Source organism: Polypterus senegalus, chromosome 9 (genome assembly GCF_016835505.1).
Source record: "Polypterus senegalus isolate Bchr_013 chromosome 9, ASM1683550v1, whole genome shotgun sequence".
Lineage (NCBI taxonomy): Eukaryota > Metazoa > Chordata > Cladistia > Polypteriformes > Polypteridae > Polypterus > Polypterus senegalus.
The window spans coordinates 14,574,250-14,599,718 of NC_053162.1; the positions used below are offsets into that span (position 1 = coordinate 14,574,250).

At 41.8% G+C, this 25,469-nt stretch overlaps 1 protein-coding gene and 1 long non-coding RNA gene across 2 annotated transcripts in view; one reads left to right on the plus strand and one right to left on the minus strand.

Annotated features, from left to right (window-relative positions):
- Nucleotides 1–4,166, minus strand: part of LOC120535121 — a 52,515-nt gene extending 48,349 nt beyond the window's left edge. Inside the window, exon 1 of the mRNA XM_039762719.1 lies at nucleotides 3,530–4,166. Coding sequence (XP_039618653.1) covers nucleotides 3,530–3,661 — 132 coding nt within the window. The 5' untranslated portion in view covers nucleotides 3,662–4,166. The remainder of the gene's footprint in view (nucleotides 1–3,529) is intronic.
- Nucleotides 1–25,469, plus strand: part of LOC120535122 — a 105,637-nt gene that overhangs the window by 9,087 nt on the left and 71,081 nt on the right. The gene's annotated exons all lie outside the window — the stretch shown is intronic.

A 25,469-nucleotide genomic window follows, 5' to 3' on the forward strand; every position in this document is an offset into this window, starting at 1 on the left:
ATATATATATATATTTAAATAAAAATTCCTAAGTACATTTTACACTTTCTTTAAAAATAATGGTTCTTTAATGGCATTATGCTGGGTTGTGTGATTCCTTGTGTGAAACACTGCTTGGCAATGAACTGTTTAATTCTGAGAAGGTTTCTTTCTATATGAAATTGGCTTTAAAAAGGTCCCTAATATTTGAGCAAAACAGTGACCTTTTAATATATAGAAAGGCTACCTAGCAGTATACTAACATAAAGAAAACCCAAACCTAGCCTGCTTTAATGCATGCAGGAAGAATTACATTAAAATCACTGGCACTTCACAAGTCAGCCAACATCTGTTTTTGGTTATTTATGGCACCTGTTACAGATCTAAATAAATAAAGGTTCTTTCTGATCTTGACTTTGCTGACGATGCAGTGATCCTCACAGAGTCAATAGAGGCTCTGGTTGGGGCTCTTGAGAGACTGAGTGAGGAGTGTCTGGGCTTGCGAGTGTCCTGGGTAAAAACCCAAATTCATGCCTTTAATGACCTCTTGGAGACAGCCATCAGCCTTGTTTCTGTCTACAGAGAGAATGTTGAGTCTGTCAAGAGGTTTACTTAGCTCAGCAGCAACATTCATGTCTCTGGTGACTCTTCCTATTAAGTCAGGAGTTGGATTGAGTGAGCAATGGGGGTCGAGGGGTCATGAAGTCACTGGAAAGGGGTCAGTCATGCTCCAGATATCTTTAATAATAATATTAATTCATTACATTTATTTAGCGCTTCTTTGCAAAAGGACAAATGCCCAAGTCTTTAGAGTCCTGGTTCTTCCTGTTTTGCTATATGATTGTGAGACATGGACGCTATCCAACGACCTGAGAAGAAGACCAGACTCCTTCAGTACTGTGTTTCTTTGGAGAGTCCTTGGGTACAGTTAGTTTGACTTTGTGTTGAACAAGCAGTTGCTCACTGAGTCCCAAATGAGGCACATTACCTGCATTGTGAGGGCACGTCAGTTACTGAACTACCTCCATGTGGCGCGATTTCCCCGATGGTGATCTCGCTCGCAGAATCCTCATTGTTGAGGAACGGAGTATCTGGCCAAGAGGACGCACACCTGGCTGCGTCAGACAGATAGTCATTTCTGGAGGAGGGGACTTAACTTCACGTATGCCTGGGGAGTTGCCAACAGGGATCCTAAGCTGTTTGGTTGTGTGGTGGGTGCGGCAAAAAGCTGTACCTGTGCATGTCCCCCAACCTGACCTGCCCTTTCTGAAATGGTTCCCCTGTGGCACTTCTCTGAAAAACTGCTTCAGCGCCTTTATTTTTAAGAATATACAGTGGATTCCAACAATAGTTAAAGAAAGTCTGTAAAAAATACAGTATACCCAGTGAACCCCACCTTGGAGCTTTTGTCCTCAATAAAACACACAATAAAAACATGAATAACTAACCAAAAACCGTTACTGCAGACTGGAATCCAGCATAAAGCATTTGTCATAACGCCATGCTTTAATTATTCAATAATCAATAATATTCATTCAAAGCCATATTTTATGTCATGCCATTTATTCACATTAATAACTCTTATTTTTCTAAACCTTCACTGCGTCATAACTGTACTTTTTGACATTTCCGGTATCTCTAGCTGAGAACGCAGCACTTTTGCCTCCTCTTTTAATTAATAACCGATTTTGTCACACCTGTTCAGTTCATTTGTTTCTTTAGACACTTTGAATGTTCGCTCATAGCCGCACAATTACATTGCGATGAAATTCAAAATTTAAACCATGCGTAAATACATTAGGAAAGGCGTGTGTCCGAGTTGGCCCGGCGACTGAATAGTGCCCCGGTGGTTTGGGCTCTGTCAAATATATTTAAAAAGATGTGTGATTAAGGGTTATTTTATTTACTAGTCACACAACTCTCTTAGAACGCTTTTAGCGCTGTGGCTGAAGTTGTAGCGAACTGTTTTGGAATGTCTTTCTTAACGGTTAGATCTATTCTGATAACCAACGAATGTTCAAATAAGATTTTAACTCGGCTATCCTTGTATTTTCCCGTAGAACTCGCTCATGTGCTGTCTGCTAAGGTAACTGTCAGTACTTTTTTAAGCTCACTTAATGTGTTTAAATATAAAACTGACACTAGAATACTGCAAGCTCTTTCCAGTTTTAATATCCCCGTATGATGCGTCTACCCGAATGAAGTCTGCACGTTCACTACATGCTTGCTGAATTTACCCTGTACGACTGAGTGAGCGCCTGCGTGTGTCATTATACCCCATGACGGACTGACACAATTTCCAAGACTTTATTCTGGCTTTGCGCCCAATACAGTCGGAAAAGACATCGTCTCCCCGCTAGGCGTATTATTCATTTCTACTATATTCCAATAAGGTACGTTTCCATGCCTTCCAAGGCGTATTTTCCAGTGAGTTTGGAAAAATACTAAACATCGTCGAAATGGCATCCAAAAGAAGAAAAATAAATAGAAAAAATATTCTACACATATTGACACAATGCTTTATTGTATGTAGGGCAACCCCGTCGACAGTCCCTCCCCGAGACTGGATATCTGTACGCTGAACAAAAAAAAATCAATTTTTCCTTTTAAGGAGTATGCGTCTTTTTATAATAAAAAATAGGGTGATAATAATTGTCGTTAATGATAGGTTATTGGAAAACTTAAAAACGGCATAAATTGGAAGATTAGGGTGCATTAGAAAAGAGCATGTCTTTGTTACAGTTGCAGTTTTTGGAACCGTATGATGTAATATTCCTCACCTGTCGTCCGCGGCCTGACTTCGATAGTCTAGAAACAAGATGGATAGACATTCCACATCTCACACACATTAAATAAAACATGAAAAATCAGTAAAGCGTAATATACCTTATAATATCAATTCCAGTCTATTTAATTCGATCAAATGGATAAAGGGATTTGTAATTGAATATGTAAGTCATAGTATATAGTTTATGTTAGGATACTTTACACCAAAGACGTTATCAATGAAAAAGATGACTTAAGGTTGTTCCAGGACTGGTTTTACAATAAAGTATGCTTATACACTGTACGTATAGAATTCACAAGCGAATATTGCGCATGGATAAGAAAAGGACATTGTAACCTTAATTGTACTGAGTAAAACTTAACGCAGTCCATTTCTTGAAACAGGTAGAAACCTTGCATCTTTAAACCGCGAAACATAAATAAATAATTCCTTTATAGCCATTCATCTCCAGTTACATCGTCCGTTATTAATACCGAACTTTCTGACCGCTCATTTCGTGCATATGGTATGCGAAATAAAAACGACCTTTTTCATATATCGTTGCGTACATATATGATGAAGAAAGTACAGTTTTAATATCTACGTCTGAATGCATCTTCACAATATACAACAACACTAACAACATTGAAAAAATGGGGGAATTCCCAATTAATTTTACACACATTGCTAACATTACTTGTTTCCCCGGAGTTACTGTGCCGAGAGGTTTTTGTCTTGGTTTTTCAAACAAGACACGACAGAATTTAAAAAGGCTATACTTACAGCGCACTTAAAATTCCCATTCGAAATGAGTAAAGCCAGAGACAGAATAAGAATTGTTACTAAACAACACCAACGGCTCCACCTGTCTGAAGGCACATAGATGACGTTCGCAGCATCTTCAATTTGGCTCATTTTTCTTCGTCTTACTTTGGAACAACTAAGCGGTCTTCACAATCCACGCATCGGCTAATAAAGAGTCTCCCACTCATGGTCTTATCTCGGCATCTTAAAGAAAACGTTTCTTTTTTGTCCAGTGCGTGTCACCCCTGGCAGGATTTTCCCTCCACCAGTGACTCGAAAGACATCAAGCATTGTTTGTAAAGATGAGGGGGTGTCGGGAGAAGAAGAAGAAGAACAAAAAGAGCAGACACATGGAGCCCATCGCGGCGATCCAGTCCTTTGCCACTCTCTGTGATGTCACGCAGTGTGCGGTTTGCCTGCTGTTGCATTTTACAGTTAGCGGCTTACGGAACTCAGTACTGTAACTGGCAGGAAGTCTGTCACTGACTTAATTTCTTATTTGCTTGCGCCCGGTTCATAATTTTTAAAAGTACGCTGGTTCCAGATAGCCAAAGGTGCATTCCCTCGTCGTCGGATCGTCATGTTACGCAACTGTGTATCCAAAATATGTCTAGCAAACGCCAGCCGGTATGCTCGTCATTATCGAAAACCCTAAAAGAAACGTAAATATCTGTAGTAAGATTCTGAGATTCATATAGCCACAGTCACCTTTGTTCAGATTAATATCACAAGGGTGTTTACATTTAATTAATCCAATAACGAATTTATTTTTCCTAAACCCGGCCTCCCGCTGTAACTGGAACATCGTAGTACTGTATGTTTATAAAATAATCAGTTTTTTTTTTTTTAATCTTAAGCTTTGCCTTGTCATGTCTTTTATCTCAAGATTTTGTATTTGAATTTCTGCTGATTTTCTTCTGTCATTGCCTCTGCCCTGTATGAAAGCTCAAAAATGTTTTCTATACTGTGCCATGTGTTTTTATCTAGTAAACACTATTTAACAAATTGCAAGATGCATTTCTAAATACACAAACGTTGAAAAAAATGTCATATGTAAGCGTAACTTTTTAAAGTATCACAATGTTTCTGTGTTTTAAGAATTTTTTGAAAATATGCAGATGTTTTTAAATGGGAGCCTTTCAAATTTCAAAAATACAGCACACATAACTGGAAAAACCACAGAACAAAATTGATCTATTCCGTGGACATCTATCATAATAATTTTCTTTCCATTGTAGTTCAACAGGCTAAAATTCTAATTAAGCAATGCTTTCTAATGAAGAAAGAAAGGTTAAGCACAAGCCTAAAATACAGCAGAATCGGGCTTGTAGAATCCAAATATATAGATAAAACTGCTATAATACAGATGTCCAAATGGACAATGTGTGTTTTTTTAAATAAGTTTTTTAAATAAGTTTTCAGTTTAATTTGAAATAGCTTTCAATTGCACTCACACAACAGTCAGTCAGTCATTCTCCAACCTGCTATATCCTAACACAAGATCACAGGGATCTGCTGGAGCCAATCCCAGCCAGCTCAGGGTGCAAGGCAGGAACAAACCCTGGGCAGGGCGCGCACAAAAGCATACACTAGGGACAATTTAGGAACACCAATGCACCTAACCTGCATGTCTTTGGATTGTGTGAGGAAACCCACGCAGACACGGGGAGAACATGCAAACTCCACGCAGGGAGGACCCGCGAACCCAGGTCTGCTTACTGCAAGGTAGCAGCACTACCACTGTGCCGCTGTGCTCAGGCAACATCTTTTACTTGTATTATGACTTGGCTGGTGCCTCTGTTCAAGGAGATATGCAGCATTTGAGATATAGTTGGTTACATTCCTTTTGTTTGGAAGCACAGGCTGGTGAAGTGACTTGCTCATGGTCATACAGTGGCAACAGCAAAATTTGTCCATTGTCTTAAACACTACACCACAGTTTTTACTCTCCATTGCTTTGAAGGCTGTAGGGACAGAATTTTTGCAGAGATTAAATGAACAGAAAATAAATTCCTAAGGGCTTTACTATCTTTACAAATTTTTTTTTTTAGCTTTTGTTTTTGGACGGCATTACTAATTGGAAAGAATTTTTAAGACTTGACAATAATGGATGTGTATGTAGAACAAAAGTATAGTGGAAATTACATTTCAGGTATTGTTTAACTTAATTATAAGCAAAACAAAGATCATGTTTCAGTAATAAGCCTACAATTAATGGAAAAGCAATACAAATAAATTATTAAAGTAACAAAAGTGAGTTGGCTTTGATGGTGGGGGAGGATGCTGGTTAGGCCTGGTAGACCCAAATGTGTTGTGAGGGTCTGCTGGGAACGTCTGGCAGAGTCCTCTGTTAGAAGTAGCTTCAACTCCCACCTCCAGCAGAACTTTGACCACGTCCTGAGGGAGGTGGGGGACATTGAGTCCGAATGGGCCGTGTTCTGTGCCTCTATTGTTGAGGCGGCTGACCGGAGCTGTGGCCATAAGGTGGTCAGTGCCTGTCATGGCGGCAATCCCCGAACTCATTGGTGGACACCGGCGGTAAGGGATGCCGTCAAGCTGAAGAAGGAGTCCTACCGGAACCTTTTACCCTGTGGGACTCTGGAGGCAGCTAATAGGTATCAACAGGCCAAGCAGAATGCGGCTTCGGTGGTTGCTGAGGCAAAAACTCAGATATGGGAGGAGTTTGGGGAGGTCATGGAGAACGGCTTTCGGATGGCTTCGAGGAGATTCTGCTCCACCGTTCGTAGTCTCAGGAGTGGGTAGCAGTGCATTGTCAACACTGTGTATGGTGGGGATGGTGCGCTGCTGACTCGGGACATTGTGGGTCGGTGGGGGGAGTACTTCGAAGACCTCCTTAATCCCACTAACATGCCTTCCAATGAGGAAGCAGAGCCTGGGGACTCGGAGGTGGGCTCCCCCATCTCTGGGGCTGAGGTCACCGAGGTAGTCAAAAAACTCCTTGGTGGCAGGGCCCCGGGGGTGGATGAGATACGCCCGGAGTTTCTCAAGGCTCTGGGTGTTGTAGGACTGTCTTGGTTGACACATCTCTGCAACATCGCATGGACATCAGGGACAGTGCCTGTGGATTGGCAGACCGGGGTGGTGGTCCCTTTCTTTAAAATGGGGGACTGGAGGGTGTGTTCCAACTACAGAGGGATCACACTCCTCAGCCTCCTTGGAAAAGTCTATTCGGGAGTCCTGGAGAGGAGGGTCCGTCGGATAGTCAAACCTCAGATTCAGGAGGAACAGTGTGGTTTCCGTCCGGGTTGCGGAACAGTGGACCAACTCTACACCCTTTGCAGAATCCTGGAGGGTGCATGGGAGTTTGCCCAACCAGTCTACATGTGTTTTGTGGACTTGGAAAAGGCGTTCAACTGTGTCCCTTGGGGAATCCTGTGGGGCGTGCTCCAGGAGTACGGGATACCGGACCCCCTGATAAGAGCTGTTCGGTCCCTGTACAACCGGTGTCAGAGCTTGGTCCTCATTGCTGGCAGTAAGTCGAACCCGTTACCAGTAAGAGTTGAACTCCGCCAGGGCTGCCCTTTGTCACCGATTCTGTTCATATCTTATGGACAGAATTTCTAGGCACAGCCAAGGTGTTGAGGGGGTCCGGTTTGGTGGACTCAAGATTGGGTCACTGCTTTTTGTAAATGATGTTGGCCTGTTTACTTCATCAGGCCGTGATCTTCAGATCTCTCTGAATCGGTTTGCAGCTGAGTGTGAAGTGGCTGGGATGAGAATCAGCACCTCCAAATCCGAGACCATGGTCCTCAGCCGGAAAAGGGTGGAGTGCCCTCTCAGGGTTTGGGGAGAGATGCTGCCCCAAGTGGAGGAGTTCAACTATCTCGGGGTCTTGTTCATGAGTGAGGGAAGAATGGAGCGTGAGATCGTCAGGCGGATCAGTGCGGCGTCCTCAGTGATGCGGGCTCTGCATCAGTCTGAAGAGGTGAAAAAGGAGCTGAGCCGTAAGGCAAGGCTCTCAATTTATCAGTCGATCTACGTTCCTACCCTCACCTATGGTCATGAGCTATGGGTACTGACCGAAAGAATGAGACTGCGAATACAAGCAGCTGAAATGAGTTTCCTCCGCAGGGTGTCTGGGCTTTCCCTTAAAGATAGGGTGAGAAGCTCAGTCATCCGGGAGGGGCTCAGAATAGAGCCGCTGCTCCTCCGCATCGAGAGGAGTCAGATGAGGTGGCTCGGGCATCTGATCAGGATGCCTCCTGGACGCCTCCCTGGTGAGGTGTTCCGGGCACATCCAACCGGGAGAAGGCCCCAGGGAAGACCCAGGACACGCTGGATGGACTATGTCTCCTGGCTGGCCTGGGAACACCTAGGGATTCTCCCGGAAGAGCTGAAAGAAGTGGCCGGGGAGAGGGAAGTCTGGGCCTCTCTGCTCAAGCTGCTGCCCCTGTGACCCAGCCTCGGGTAAGCGGAAGAGGATGGATGGATGGATGGATGGATGGATGGATGGATGAAGTAACAAAAGTGTATAATTTTAGATCAGTTCAGTTCCAGGCAGCATTTGCTTTAATTCCTTAAAAAGAAGCTAAATGAAACTTAAAATGTCAGTGATGCCTAGTACCATAAGACACTGAGAAATAACAGATTTAAGCCAGGAAAGTGACAAGTAATTGGTTCTGTTCTGCGTTGAGAGATGTTTCATGAAGCTATCAGACAACCAGTATATTCTGATACTGGCTTTCTCACTATTCCAAAGCCTCTTTATACAAGTCTTTATCTTTGGGTCTACAAGGTACAAATGCAAGTGTTTATAGTGGAAGGTCTTTTTTTATTTGGTGAAATAATAGATCTTCCCTGGCAGAGGTACGTGTGGGGATCTTGCTCTTTGTGGAAAGGTTCTATATAAATAGTATTATTTTATTGTTATTATTTGTATATCAAATATAATGAAGAAGGTACTTAAATGTGTAAATGACATCAACTTTGGTCTGGATTGGCATTTGTCTGGAGCAGGAGAACTCAGATTTGGTCCTGGAGGGCCATAGAGGTTGCAGATATTTGTTTCAAACCAGTTCCTTCATTAGATATGAGAAAAATATGTGCTAATGTAAGAATGAAACTGACATAATATTCTCAGACTCTCTTACCCTGCTTCATTGTCTCAGAGTGCTCTTGCATATCCAGGCAATACTAAGCAGAAAGCATGAAGCAACCCTGAATTGGGCACTGCTACAAATCAAGACACATTGATGCATATCCACACACTCCCATGAGGGCAGTTTAGTATCTACAATTAGTCAAGCATGCACATGTTTGAAATATGAAAAAAAATCTGAAATACCCACTTGGACAAGGACATGTGCATCCTCTATACACACAATGACTGGCGTTAGTACCTAGGCAAATTAATTTATGTGGTGGATACATTAACCACTACACTGCCATGACACACAGAAAGGAAGCATATTCATTAAACTCTGTTAAATGTAATATTATTGAGTGATGGTTTTCTGTATAGTAAACACATGTACTGAGGTTCTGTTAATACACTTGTAAAGTCACTTTAATGAATATGGATTATTTATGTGCAGTAGCATTGGCTATGCAATTACTGGATATGTTTTTTATCAGCCTAATTAGAATTGGATCATATTTATATGTGGTCATTTTCATTTTAGAATCAAAAACACAATTTCTTATTCTTTAGTTATATCTGTTGGTTAAAGGTTGACATTGTGATCTAGTGCTACTAAATCTGAAAGACCAATTCTTTTTAATTCTATGTTACCTTTATTGTTGAAGAAATTGTTAATAATACTGCCTCTGAGAGATACATAGATGCAGTCTTTATTTATCATGAAATAAATCAGAAAGATTTTCAGCAGCAATCATACAACACAGAATATTGGGAATAAATACATGTAATATTTATAATTTAAAGTAAAATTAAATGGAACTTTTCAGTGTGTTGGTCTAACACCCAGTTTAGGACCCTATGCTGTTGTGATTAGACAATGTTATGCATCAGACAGTTTCTTTTTTATTTCTCAGGATAGCCATTGTTTTACTGTTAACACTAGGCAAGTGTTTTAAGTTTTTCCTACTGAAAAATGTTTGTTGAATTTAGTAGACAGCTTCAAGCTGAACACAAATAGAACTTCAGATTGACTTTATCCTTTAGGAAGTAGAATAAGCAAATTTTTTTTTATTGAATTCTACATATTTAATCACTTAACGATGCTGACTTTACTGCATTAGTTCAGTTGAGCTGAAAATATTTGGCTGCTGATTTTTGTTTGTACTTAGCATCTGATGCTTCTTATTTCTTTGTCCAATAATAGTTGGCCAGTAGTTTCATTTGCCCTCATACCATTGCTGCAGTGTTGTGGTGTAACCTTTCATCATCTTTATCACTGACTGCTCCAGGATTAGCAAAAGTGAAGTCCAAGTCTAAATGCAGAAAACCAATCTATAGCGACATGTTTTACTTTATAGTTTTGAATGCTTGAAGCATGATGTCAACCAGCTGCACATAGAATGGTGCTTTGTAGTTAATGAGAAAATGCTCAACAATATCCTGGAATGCTATCTGTTCAGCTTCCTCATGGCCTCATTAGAAGACCTTTGAACTGTTGGTCATGGATGATGTATCTGATTTGTTCACCAGCAAAAATGCCTTTCTTATTGTTGGCATCAGTTATTTGTGGAAATGTCAGTCTCAAATATCAAGATCATTCACCTTCATTGATCATTGCTTTTAAGAATGTTTTATCAGTCCAAATTTTATCTCAAGAGGAGGCAAAAATATCTTTGTTTGGTCGACAAGTGGTTTTTCCCCACTTTTCTGCCAAACCAAATACAACATAATGAGACTCTTTAGCATGGCTCTCCCATATACCTGGTATATTCAAGCGGCATTCCTAATAGCCATGCTAAGATGAATGAGAAATTGGCTGGGTTAAGCTATCATCTGATTAGGTTAAAAGAACAGGGTCGGTACATGTAGGCAGCTAGTAGTAAACACCAGTGATGTACGGTGAGGTTCATGACTGGTGAGGCACTGATTCCTTCAGAGTCAAATTTAAAAATAAATGAACCCAAAAGAGTCCCTTATTCACTAATCAGTTGACAGCCAGCCTGCACATTGACTACTGGTTATGTTTCATATCTCATCAGCATTCTTTACACACACATAGACAGGTAAGGTTCATATTTGGTTAAGAAAGAACATTACATTTACAGTGGTGAGAGAGAGAGAGCAGAGAGAGCGCATTTGCTCTGCACTCTCCTTGTGTTCTAAATTTGCCATTGCAATTCCACAATTCATGCTCATTCAATACAAATGAAAGTATAGAGTCGTGTACAAAAAAAAATTATTTCAATTTTGACCTTAATTGAAATATTGCTTTAATCAATTAATTCAACAAAAGGATAACTAGAAAAACAAAAGAATATGGTCAAAATTTAGTTTTTAAATATTGGGTTGTTTATTTCTTAGTCTGATTCCATTTTTATAAAATTAAAAAATGTTTATGGTCTTACCTTTATTTGTAAACTAGCAAAATACCCGCGCTTCGCAGCGGAGAAGTAGTGTGTTAAAGTAGTTATGAAAAAGAAAAGGAAACATTTTAAAAATAACGTAACATGATTGTCAATGTAATTGTTTTTTCAATGTTATGAGTGTTGCTGTCATATATATATATATATTGTGAACTTGAACCCGGACACAGGCAGGCGGACATCTTAAGTTCACCACACACCCTTTATTTACAAGTCAATTATTTACAGTGCACTCCCCAGTGCCTCTTGCACCGTTCCCCCAATGTCCAGGCCTCACAATCAAAATGCCTTACTGGCAGCCTCCCGTCCTCTCTCTCAGCTCCGTCCTCTTCCACCCGACTCTCGCCTCTGACTGGAGGGAGGCGGACCCTTAAATGGGAACCCGGATGGGCTCCAGCTGCTTCCCGGCATTCCTCCATAGCCACGCCCCAGTGTGGCGGAAGTGCCGGCTGCGCACCCGGAAGCCGTCCGGGTGTCCCCTCTCGTCTTCCCCCCAGCACATCCTGTTGTGTCGGAAGTGCTGGGCTCCCGGGATATTCAGGCACTGGGGTGCCGCCTGGCGGTGGCCACGGGTCTCTACAGGGCTGGGCTTCCAAGCCCTTCACCCGAGGCCCCCATCATAACCAGGGTGGACGCCCCCTCGCGGTCTGGAAGAGGCACAAGCCCTCCTCCGGTCCTCCTGGGGACCACAATATATATACACACACACACATATAAACATATATATACATATACATATATATATATACACATATCCACGTACACACATATCTACATATACACATTGTGGCAGTAGGGGGCGCTAGTGCTCCCTTGAACCCTCAGGGATGACTCCAAACACCAGGTAAAAGTCCAATACTTTTCATTGTTTAGTAACAATGTGCACAAAGCACCCTCCACACTACTCATTCAAACCACTAACTACAATACTACAATATTCTCTCTCCTCGCCCAGACACTTTGCTCCTCTCCCACCCAGCACAGCTCAGTGTCTGAACTGAGGCATCGTCCTTTTATAGCCCCTGACCCGGAGGTGTTCCTGTCCCAGCAGTCCACAGTTCCTTATTCCTTCCGGGTCAGGGCAATCAGTCTTTTATTTCAACCCGGGAGCACGTCGTTCCTTCCCGTCACATGACCATGACGTACCCCCGGGTCATAAGGCACAAAAGAGCCCATAAGCCCCCCCACAGCGACTCCTGGTGGTCCCCAAGGTATCCAGCAGGGCTGTGTAAAAACACTACATAATCCATAAGGCCCTGCTGGAACTCAGGGCACGATCCTGCTGTCAGGAGAGCTCCTCCTGGCGGCCTGGGGGTGCGGACCGGCATGGGAAGCCGGCAGTCCTCCACAACATATATACATATATATACATATACACATCTACATATATATATATATATATATATATATATTGTGAAGGCTGGCCCGCACAGACAGACGGACAGCATATTTTGCTCCACACACTGTTTATTGACACTATTTACAGTTCAGTGCACTCACGCAACCCCAGTGCCTTCTTGCACCGATTCCCCCAAAGTCCAGGGCCCACAGTCTCTTGTGCCTTCCTGGCGCCTCCTGTCCTCGCTCTCCAGCTCAGTCCTTCTTCCTCCCGACTTCCACCAATCACTGGAGGGAGGCGGCCCCTTAAATAATGCCCCGGATGAGCCCCAGGTGCTTCTGCCTCTAGCCACGCCCAAGCGTGGCGAAAGTGTCGGCTGTCTTCCTGGCAGCTCTCCGGGTGCCACACAAAGTCTTCCCCCCGGCACTTCCTGGTGTGGCGGAAGTGCCGGGCTCCCGGGATAATTAGGCACCGGGGCGCCGCCTGGCGGTGGCCACGGTCCCCTACAGGGCTGGGCTTCAAAGCCCTGTACCCAGAGCCCCTTGCCTAACCAGGACGGACGCCCCACTCCGTCTGGAGGAGGCACTCGCCCTCCTCCGGTCCTCCAAGCGTCCCCGGCCAGGCTCCAGCCCCAACCGGCAACCGCGACGGGATAAACCGGCATCGGCGCCGCCTGGCGGTGACCACGGGCCCCTACAGGAAGGGCTTCCATGCCCTCAACCCGTGGCCCCAACAGAACCAGGACGGACGCCTCTGCGGTCTGGAGGAGGCACAAGCCCTCCTCACGCCCTCCTGCGTCCGGCCGGGCTCCAGCCCGGGGGCCTAATATATATATATATATATATATATATATATATATATATATATATATATATATATATATATATATATATATATATATATATATATACACATATCATCATATATATACACATATCATCATATATATACACACAGATATACATATATACATATACACATTCATACATACACCTAAATATACATCTATACTAATAAAAGGCAAAGCCCTCACTGGCTCACTCACTCACTGACTGACTCACTGACTCATCACTAATTCTCTAACTTCCCGTGTAGGTAGAAGGCTGCAATTTGGCAGGCTCATTCCTTACAGCTTACTTACAAAAGTTCGGCAGGTTTCATTTAGAAATTCTACGCGTAATGGTCATAACTGGAACCTATTTTTTCGTCCATATACTATAATAGACGTCTGCTTTCGATGGCCGTGGAGGCGGAGTTACGCCTCCCACGTAATTTAGTGCCTGCCCATATAAGGCCGTCCATCAGCGGCAATCCAATAAAAACACTGCCGCTAAATATTCATGGGTGAAGGACTGTGCTTATGCAGATGAAGATGAGATGGTCAGGGTGGTGTTTGGCACAAACTCAGCGAAACTGCGAGAGAAACTTTTAAGTGCCGGGTCTAAGCTAATATTAAATATAGCCATGGACATCGGACGAGATGGCATCAGCACAGCTGGGAACCTTCGATGCATGTACACCGAGCGGCTCACGTGAACTGACGCAGTGCACAGACAAAAAGCAACAGTTCTGAAGTGCTGAACAAAAACCGAATTACACAACTGCGGAAACAAAGCACGGTGTGAACCGTAAGTTTAAATTAAGTTTATAGACACACTCCAGCTGCCTTTTGTCAATTCATGATTTCCTGGTACATCGATTACATTGATGCACACATCAGAGCTACAAAAATGTAAGAAAGCGCGTTGCTAGCACTGATGGGAGGCAAATTTCATTTCAAACGACTACCCGACGGAAGCCTTGATAAAAAACTTGAACACAACACTCCTCCAAATGCGAACTTGATTGAAAGAAATAATGCTAATCAAATCCTTGATGACAGCAACACTTATAATGGTCACAAGACTATTACATTGACAATCATTTTACGTTATTTTTAAAATGTTTCCTTATCTTAGCACAAGCACAGCTGAGAAGCTTTGATGCATGTACTCCATAACGCGTTAAAAAATATAACGCATTTACTCACACTTTGCATTCCAAGCAAAGGGTAACTTTTGTCAATGCATGATTTCCTGGTACATCGATTACATTGATGCACACATCAGAGCTACAACAATGTAAGAGTCGGAAGAAAGCGCGTTGCTAAGACTGATCGGAGGCAAATTTCATTTCAAAAGACTACCCAACGAAAGCCTTGATAAAAGCGTGGTTTGGTGCAAACTGTGCAAAAATGAGTTTGCATACCACCGAGGCACTTCAACCCTACGGTTCCATCTAAATGCAAAACATGTTACAGCGAGCACAGAAACTGTGTATGCTGTTAGCACTAGCAGTAGGGGTTCGAGTACCAACAAAAGGTGTCGGCAGCCCAAACCTCATGAAATGACTGGCTTCAGGACCAAAAGTCAACATAGGTCAAACTTACAGATTCTCTCACAAAATACATTGCTTTGGACTGTAGACCATTAATGGTCTAGCTAACATTAAATACAGCCATGGGGTGGAAAAAGTCGATGTCCCGCTAAAGGAAGACAGTGTAAAAAAAAAACCCGTGTATGCAGTGTGTCACGTCTCAGATAAAGAGGAAGACGAGCTGTTTATTGATGCAGTAAGAAACGAATCGATGAATGAAACCTGTTATCTTTACAACGATTGACAAACACGGAATGTAACTTGAACACAACACATCCTACAAATACGAACCTGATTGAAAGAAATAATGATAATCAAATCCTTGATGACAGCAACACTCATAACAGTCACAAAACAATTACTGTATATTGACAATCATGTTACGTTATTTTTAAAATATTCCCTTTTCTTTTTCATAACTTCTTTAACACACTACTCTCTCTCTGAAGCGGGGTATATATATATATATATGTATATATATACCCCGATCTACATACGCTCAAATAGACAAACCACACGGTGTGGGGCAATGGTAGAGGCTTTGCCTCTAGTGCCGAGGTTCGATTCTCGAGTGGGGGTATGTACGCGTACTTCCCGATTCATTTTACCCTCGCATACCCTTGGTTTGAGACGTATGAAAAAATATGCGGCTAACGCAGAAAGACAGATCACCAATTGAAGCTTTATGAATAATGGATACTTTATTCGCCATCAATGATTGTTTTGGTAAAGCCATACTCAGTGTATTTATTAGATGAACGGTAAAAAAGTAAGAGCGAGGGGAGGGTGACTTATTGAGGCACGCAGGCAAAACCACAATAGCATGCGGGCTCGATGTACTGTAGTGCGCGTCAACTCGATCTGAATTGCGCGATTACATTCAAAAAAATATATCTTTTCAAGTTCTATTGAGTCCATATGTGTCAAACTCAAGGCCCGCGGGCCACATCCAGCCCGGCGTGTAATTATACCCGGCGAGATAATTTTATATATTATTGTTATTAATGGCCCAGGGATATGAAGTGCTGGTAACACAATAAACTACAGATCCCATAATGCACTTACTGCGTTAATCAAGTCTAGCTTATGATGCTGCAAGTTATTGCGAAGCTAGCCCACATTATGCCGAAGAGAAAACTTGATTCTGAAAATAGAGCCTTTAAAAACCGATGGGAGGCTGAGTATATGTTTACTGACATTGCCGGTAAACCTGTGTGTCTCATTTGTGGAGCTAATATGGCTGTAATTACAGAATTTAATCTAAGACGGCACTATGAGACAAAACATCAGGATAACCTGAAAGACCTGAATGCAATGCAGAAGATACAGAAAGCAGAAGAGTTAAAGAAGAATCTGACACTTCAGCAGACGTTTTTACCCGTGCAAAATCACAAAGTGATTTCAAGTGAAGCTGCTTTTATGGGAGGCACAAATGCACCAGTGCAACTTGACCCACTTTCCCTGTTGCCATGTAATGTTGAACCAAGTCGGCACAACGGTGTTCCCAAATATGCACTTCGCTGATAAACTGAGCGCACGGCGCTTTGGTGACTTTGAAGAACAAAAAAAGAATTTTGAGTTGTTTCGCAACCCATTTGCCGTCGATGTGGAAACTGCACCTGTGCAGATTCAGATGGAGTTGATTGAGCTGCAGTGTAATGGCACACTGAAGGCAAAGTACGATACTGCAGGGCCCGCACAGTTTATTCACTCCATTCCCGCAAAAATGCTCCAGCTCCGTCTACGGCTCGAACCTTGTGCATGTTTGGTAGCACATATCTGTGTGAGAAGCTCTTCTCAGTCATGAAGACTAACAAAACAGCACACAGGAGTCGCCTCACTGATGAGCACTAGCAGTCCATCCTGAGAATCTCCACAACACAGAACCTCACACCAAACATAAACAAACTTCATCCCAGGCGTCTATGAGCAAAGACAACTGAATGATTTAATTTGTTATTGCTGAAAAGAACAAATTTTATTTATATTTCCAGGTTTTGTTATGCAGCATGTTCATATTTGAATTTGTATAATTTTGACAGGATATATTTTTATGGAGAGCAAAATCTTTTGGGATATTTAAAATTTAAGTTTATTTTTTATATAAAATTACATAAGAGTAAAGAAATTTGAATGTTTGTTCTTTTAACGTTTATTTTATTTCTAACTTGTATAATTTAGACAGGATATATTTTTATGGAGAGCAAAATATTATAAGTTATTTAAGGTTTGAGTTGATTTATTCCGGAATAATATTCCTCTGTTTTTATTCATATTTATGTTCAAAAATGTTAAGTTATAAAAGTTTTAAAAGTTTAGTTTTAGTGTGTTCAATAAATGTTTATCCTGTTCGGCCCGTGACCTAAAGCGTGTTTTGGATTTTGGCCCCCTGTGCAATTGAGTTTGACACCCTGATTTAGTCGACACAAATATCTTTGGTTGGAATGTAAGGCGAATTTACTCTTTACATTTGTATGGTGAAGAAAAATGTATGCAATGATGCCTACATTTAACTTACATTCCTACCAAAGATATTTCTGTCGACTAAAAATAAAAAATTCCTTCTATTTAAAATTTAAATAGAACTTGAACAGATATGATAGTTCATAATATCCACGCAGACTTGCACGTAAGAGCGGGAGTCATCCGTTTTAACAAGCAGCGTATTGCACTGATACGAAATAGCCTGCCCATTTAATTATTTAGGAATGGATAAATAAATTAAGATTTTGTACAAATAATGTTTTTCATTTTTCTTCCTTGATGGATTCTGTCACCCCCAGCAACAGTTGCTCGCACCCCAAAGAGTATATATATATATATATATATATATATATATATATATATATATATATATATATATATATAAACTGCTCAAAAATTAAAGGAACACTTTGAAAACACATCAGATCTCAATGGGAAAAACAAATCCTCCTGGATATCTATACTGATATAGACTGGGTAATGTGTTAGGAACGAAAGGATGCCACATCGTTTGATGGAAATGAAAATGATCAACCTACAGAGCCCTGAATTCAAAGACGCCCCAAAAATCAGAGTGAAAAAATTATGTGGCAGGCTAGTCCATTTTGCCAAAATTTAATTGCAGCACCTCAAAATTGTACGTAGCACTTTGTATGGCCCCTGTGTTCCTGTATACATGCCTGGCAACATCGGTGCATGCTTCTAATGAGATGACAGATGGTGTTGTGGGGGATCTCCTCCCAGATCTGGACCAGGGCATCACTGAGCTCCTGGACAGTCTGAGGTGCAACCTGGTGGCATTGGATGGACCAAAACATAATGTCCCAGAGGTGTTATGTTGGATTTAGGTCAGGAAAGTGTGGTGGCCAGTCAATGGTATCAATTCCTTCATCCTCCAGGAACTGCCTGCATACTCTCACCACATGAGACCAGGAATTGTCGTGCACCAGGAGCCACTGTACCAGCATAGGGTCTGACAATGGGTCCAAGGATTTCATCCTGATACCTAATGGCAACCAAGGTGCCTTTGTCAAGCCTGTAGCGGTCTGTGTGAACCTCCATGGATATGCCTCCCCAGACAATCATTAACCCACCACCAAACTGCTCCTGCTGAATGATGTTAATGTTCTCCATGGCTTCTCCAGAACTTTTCACTTCTGTCACATGCTCAGGGTGAACCTGCTCTCATCTGTAAAAAGCACAGGGCACCAGTGGTGCATCTGCCAATTCTGGTATTCTATGGCGAATGCCAATCGAGCTGCATGCTGCTGGGCAGTGAGCTCAGGGCCCATTAGAGGACACGGGGCCCTTGGGTCACCCTCATGAAGTCTTTCTGGTTGTTTGGTCAGAGACATTCACACCAGTGGCCTGCTGGAGGTCATTTTGTAGGGCTCTGGCAGTGCTCATCCTGTTCCTCCTTGCCCAAAGGAGCAGATACTGGTCCTGCTGATGGGTTATGGACCTTCTATGGCCCTCTCCAGCTCTCCTAGAGTAACTGCTTGTCTCCTAGAATCTCCTCCATGCCCTTGAGACTGTGCAGGGAGACACAGCAAACCTTCTGGCAATGACACGTATTGATGTGCCATCCTGGAGAAGTTGGACTACCTTTGCAACCTCTGTAGGGTCCAGGTATCGCCTCATGCTACCAGTAGTGACACTGACTGTAGCCAAATGCAAAACTAGTGAAGAAACAGTCAGAAAAGATGAGGAGGGAAAAATGTCAGTGGCCTCCACCAGTTAAACCATTCCTGTTTTGGGGGTCATCTCATTGTTGCTCCTCTAGTGCATCTGTTGTTAATTTCATTAACACCACAGCAGCTGAAACTGATTAACAACCCCCTCTGCTACTTAACTGACCAGATTAATATCCCATAAGTTTCATTGACTTTATGCTATACTCTGATTAAAAAGTGTTCCTTTAATTGTTTTGAGCAGTATATATATATATATATATATATATATATATATATATACAGTATATATATATATATGTATATGTGTGTGTGTGTGTATATGTATATATATAGATATGTATGTATATGTATATACTGTATATCTTTATATATATGTGTGTATATGTAGATATGTATATATATGTGGATGTGTGTGTATATATATATATATATATATATATATGACAGCAACACTCATCACTCACAACAGTGACAAAACAATTACATTGACAATCATGTTACGTTATTTTCAAGCTAGTATGTTTATGTGTGTGTGTGTGTGTATATATATATATATATATATATATATATATATATATATATATATATATATATATGCCAGCAACACTCATGACAATGACAACACAATTACATTGTCAGTCATGTTACGTTATTATTAAAATGTTTCCTTTTCTTTTTCATTACTTCTTTAACACAATACTTCTCTGCTGCGAAGCGCGGGTATTTTGATAGTATATATATTGTCACACACGTGTGCATGGGAAGCAGCTGAAGGGCTTAGGAAATACTGTTTATACATCTGCCCGGGGGGGGCGGGGTGCACTGACGCTCTTTCTGAGTTCTCTGCAGGTCTTACCCGGGAAATCCCACCAGGAGCCGCCATTTCCAGGAAGGACACATCACTTCGGTTCCGCCCCAAGAATGAGGTCACTTCCGGTTCCGGCCCCAAGGATGAGGTCACTTCCAGTTCCGGCCCAGAGGACGACATCATTTCCGCCCTCTGTGCTATAAAGCTCACTGCCATTGCTTAGGCAGGCAGTTCTGTTTTGGACTCTGTTGTGTAAACAACTGTTACAATGCCTCAAAGACTTTTGCAGCCGGGAAACCGTAATAAACGGGTGGCTGCCCCAAACCTTTCCACGTCTCTGGTCTCCACTTATTACAATATACACACACATACACATACATATATATATACACACATACATACATACATATATATATTTTCACACATACATACATATATATATATATATACAGTGGAACCTCGGTTTACGAGTAACTTGGTTTACGAGTGTTTTGCAAGACGAGCAAAATTTTTTAACAAATTTTCACTTGATAAACGAGCGATGTCTTGCAATACGAGTAGTATGGATACACTTTTTCTGCTGAGCGTCATGTGATCACAACTGAGCTGATGGTTCTTCTGTCTTGCGCGCATCTCTCTCTCTCTCTCTCTCTATCTTTCTCTCTCTCTCCTTATATCTCTCGCTCGCACGCAGCGTGTCTTTCTCTCTCTCTCTCTCCTTATCTCTCTCGCTTGCCCGTGTCTCTCTCACCTTATCTCGCTCGCTCGCTCACCCAGCGCGTCTCTCTCTGTCTCTTCTCTTGAGGGCAATCGTCTCCTATTCTTGGTCTGAGTCTGTGTGCCTCACTCATATAGTCAACATCCGTTACGAGCGTATATTGTTTACTACAGCATTGTGACTGTGTGTGTGTGCGCTGTGAAGTGCGAGTCCCCATCTTGCGCCCCAAAACACGAAGCTGAGTCTCAGTACTTTAACAACACCAGCTTTATTCAGCTTGAAACAGCAACAGCGCTGTTATTTATTGTAGCGGGATCTGTATAATGTTCCTTGTAACACCCACCGAATGCAGGCTCTTATAGCATGTCTGCGATCTTTTTGGATGCGCTTATATGGCGAACTGCTACAGCACTGGGAGGCTGCGATTGCTTTGGGACACTCTTCCGCGTGTCGTCCCGTTGGGTGGAATCCCACATGAGTTTAGAAACTCACTCACCCCAGCCATGATTCTTTTTAAAGGTAAAGTGCAGGTTAATTTGTTTTATGTATTTTTTCTTTATATTTTGTATTAATCATTTTTATATGAATAGTTTTGGGTTGTGGAACGAATCATCTGAGTTTCCATTATTTCTTATGGGGAAATTCGCTTTGATATACGAGTGCTTTGGATTGCAGCACGCTTCGAACAATTATGCTCAAACCGAGGTTCCACTGTATATATATATATACAGTATATATATATATATATATATATATATATATATACTGTATATAGCAAAATCCCTAAACCGCAGCGACGAAGTACTGCTTTTAAATTTTTATTAAGAAGAAAAGAAAACCTTTTTAAACTGAGGGAAAATATACCAATAACTATATTTTATGGATGTCTTTGTATACCACGTTGCCAGTTCAGCAGTTGTAATATGACCAAGCTGTGCGCGCTTACTCTTGAGAATGCAACGTATAGTTGTCCAGGAGAAAAGCAATCTTGCCTCAAATCAATGGCAATCTTTTGTAGGGTCTGTCCCTGAGACTTATTAATTGTCATCGCGAAGCAGAGCCTTACTGGAAATTGGAGGCATTTAAATAGAAATGGGAGATCATAGGGTATAACGGTGATGCGAGGAATACATTCAGAGTGTGGCACTGTGCTGTTTTTTTGTGAAGCTGCCTTAACACAGCTTTTCAGCTGTTTTATAAACAAACGCCATATAAGGCCGTCCTATCTTCTTGCTTCGCGGTTCTGTACTGTTTTATTGTTCGTTTATTACGATTGTTATAGTTATTGTGTAGCCATTTGAGACTTACTTTACTGTTCAGGTACCCATTTCCTTTATTTAATCCACGGCTTCTCCTCTATTTTTTGTTCGTTTATTACGATTATAGCTATTTATTGATTCCCCTCTTTAGCTGAATGCCTGCTCATATAAGGCGCTCCACTGTTTTCTTGTGAAGCAGCCTTTACACAGGTTCTCCTCTGTTTTATAAACGAATGACATATAAGGCCATCCTTTTTCCTTGCCTTGCCAAGGAAGCAGCCTTTTTATTTAATCAACGGGTTCTCTGCTGTTTTATTGTTCGTTTATTACAATTGTTATAGTTCTGTTTGTATAGCACGTTGTCAGTTCAGCACTCCGGTTGTAATATGACCAAGCTGTGCGAGGTTACTCTTGAGAATGCAATGTATAATTGTCCAGGAGAAAAGCAATCTTGCTCCAAATCAATGGCAACCTTTTGTAGGGTCTGTCCCTGAGACTTATTACTTGTCATCGCGAAGCAGAGCCTCACTGGAAATTGGATGCATTTGAATTGAAATGGGAGATCAGAGGGTATAACGGGGATGCGAGGAATACATTCAGAGTGTGGAGAAACTCTAGAGACAGCGTGTATATTAACTTGTGGATTTTTCTGTGAGTATTTGGTGGCAGCGTGATAAAGTTGCTTCCGCAAGACCGCGTTAGCTGTGGAGCTCAGCTCGGAGCATATTCTTTTCCTACCTTGTCAATTGTGTAATGCGTTTTTTGAACAGGTTTGATTGATGGAAGTGATCACTCGTACTGCGTTCAGTCAGTTCACGTGAGCTGCTCTCTTGTGTGATGTTGCGATGTCCCCGGCTTTATTTAATGTTAGCTAAGACCCGGCACTTAAAGGTTTCTCGCTATAGCAATTTTAACTCTGTTACAAAGTGATCCAAAGTCTCGTTTACACCTCGTGTCTTCTAATTAAACTTGTATCTTGCGAATATGGTATCCGTCGTAGGCATGACAAACGGGAGCGGGAGCATGTCTAGAAACTTAACATTCCACATTTGCACACATTGCTTTGTCTGCTGTGACTGTGAAAACTCTGAAAGCAAGCCTTTTTCTCTTATAGCTCCATTCATCTACAATGTGCCATTTTGCTGTTCTCTTTTCCACATGTGAAATTGATGCTGACTTTGTATTTCAAATTATGTGAAAACACTGTAATGCAATTTCAGATGAGTTTATGTATTTTTTTGCAAACTGAAATAACTGGATCATTGATAGATTCCAGATTAGCAGATTATCATTTTGAATTTTTTTTTCTGTGATTATTGTATAGTGATCTCTAGGAGATAGAGACAGCAATTCACATTTTGGCAGCAACATACAAAAACAATGATAAACACGGCAAGATTCAATTTTGTTGAAGTGAAAGAATATGCAAATGTGTTCATCTGCGAACTGGAGGAGGGACATCAAATCACATTTAAGTAGCAGCATTCAGTGGTGTCGCGTGTGGTGAAAAGTGGTCTTTCATTTAAAAAATAAAGAAAAATATCGTCAAGGACAGTTTTTGAATATAATTTCAGAGTTGCAACAACATGGGCATTTGAAGTACAACAATTTTGAAAAAGTGTCCTTTCTGACACACTCACTGATGAAATAATTTAAAGATTTTAAAACACAACACTTCTAATGTTAACTAATGACAAACACAAAATAAATTTCTAAATGTAAGTTCTCTTTGTTCTTCATCTATTGAGAACATGTGTACTGTTGTGGGGATATGCTCTAGAGAGGAAAGGAATGAAGGTCAATAGGAACAAGACAGAATACATGTGTGTAAATGAGAGGGAGGTCAAGAGGAATGGTTAGGATGTAGGGAGTAGAGTTGGCGAAGGTGGATAAGTTTAAATACTTGGGATCAACAGTACAGAGTAATGGGGATTGTGGAAGAGAGGTGATGAAGAGAGTGCAGGCAGAGTGGAATGGGTGGAGAAGAGTGTCAGGAGTGATTAGTGACAGACGGGTATCAGCAAGAGTGAAAGGGAAGGTCTACAGGACGGTAGTGAGACCAGCTATGTTACGTATATGGATTGGAGATGGCTGCACTGACCAGAAAGCAGGAGACAGAGCTGGAGGTGGCAGAGTTAAAGATGATAAGACTCGCATTGGCTGTGACGAGGATGGACAGGATTAGAAATGAGGACATTAGAGGGTCAGCTCAGGTGGGACAGTTGAGAGATTGGTCAGAGAGGTGAGATTACATTGGTTTGGACATGTGCAGAGAAGAGATACTGGGTATATTGGGAAAAGGATGTTAAAGATAGAGCTGCCAGGCAAGAGGAAAAGAGGAAGGCCTAAGAGAAGGTTTATGGATGTGGTGAAAGAGGAGATGCAGGTGATGGGTGTAAAAGAACAAGATGCAGAGGACAGAAAGATATGGAAGAAGATTATCCGCTGTGGGAACCCCTAACAGGAACAGCTGAAAGAAGGAGATATTACTGTGAGATAGTTTATTTGATCAACTAACCTTTAAAACATACATAATACAGTGTGGTATACTGGATACGTTTTTGAACTTCAAACCTTGTGGCTGTGGGTTCAATTTCCACTACTGTTTGACCATGAGCAAGTCATTTCAGCTGCCTGTACTCTATCTGGAAAAAAAAAGAAATGTAGCCAATTTTATTTCAAATGTTGTTAAGTTGTCTTGGATAAAGGCATCAGTCAAATAAGTAAATGTAAATAAATATACAGTCAAATCATTGTTTCCTTACTAAAGCCTGTCTTAATAAATATGACATCATTACTTGAGTTGAGGAAGCACTGAATGTCTTTACAGTCCATTACAAATCAAGAAACATTGGTCATGAAGGTGGCAACTGTTTAGTTTTATGTAAGAAACTACATATTGATTCTATATGCTACACCGATCCCTCTCCCACTTGGACAGAGGCAGTGGTCCTGTAAGAATTATGTTTCTGGACTTCTCTAGCACCTTCACACCATCCAACCTCTGCTCCTTAGGGACAAGCTGACAGAGATGGGAGTAGATTCATATCTGGTAGCATTGATCGTGGACTATCTTACAGACAGACCTCAGTATGTGCGTCTTGGGAACTGCAGGTCTGACATTGTGGTCAGCAGCACAGGAGCACCGCAGGGGACTAGACTTTCTCCGGTCCTGTTCAGCTTATATACATCGGACTTCCAATACAACTCGGAGTCCTGCCACGTGTAAAAGTTCGCTGACGACACTGCTATTGTGGGCTGCATCAGGAGTGGGCAGGAGGAGGAGTATAGGAACCTAATCAAGGACTGTTAAATCAAACCACTTACATCTGAACACCAGCAAAACCAAGAGCTGGTGGTGAATTTGAGGAGGCCCAGGCCCCTCATGGACCCCATGATCATCAGAGGTGACTGTGTGCAGAGGGTACAGACCTATAAATACCTGGGAGTGCAGCTGGATGATAAATTGGACTGGACTGCCAATACTGATACTCTGTGTAAGAAAGGACAGAGCCGACTATACTTCCTTAGAAGGCTGGCATCCTTCAACATCTGCAATAAGATGCTGCAGATGTTCTTTTAGACGGTTGTGGCGAGCGCCCTCTTCTACGCGGTGGTGTGCTGGGAAGGAAGCAAATAGAAGAGGGATGCCTCACGCCTGGACAAACTGGTGAGGAA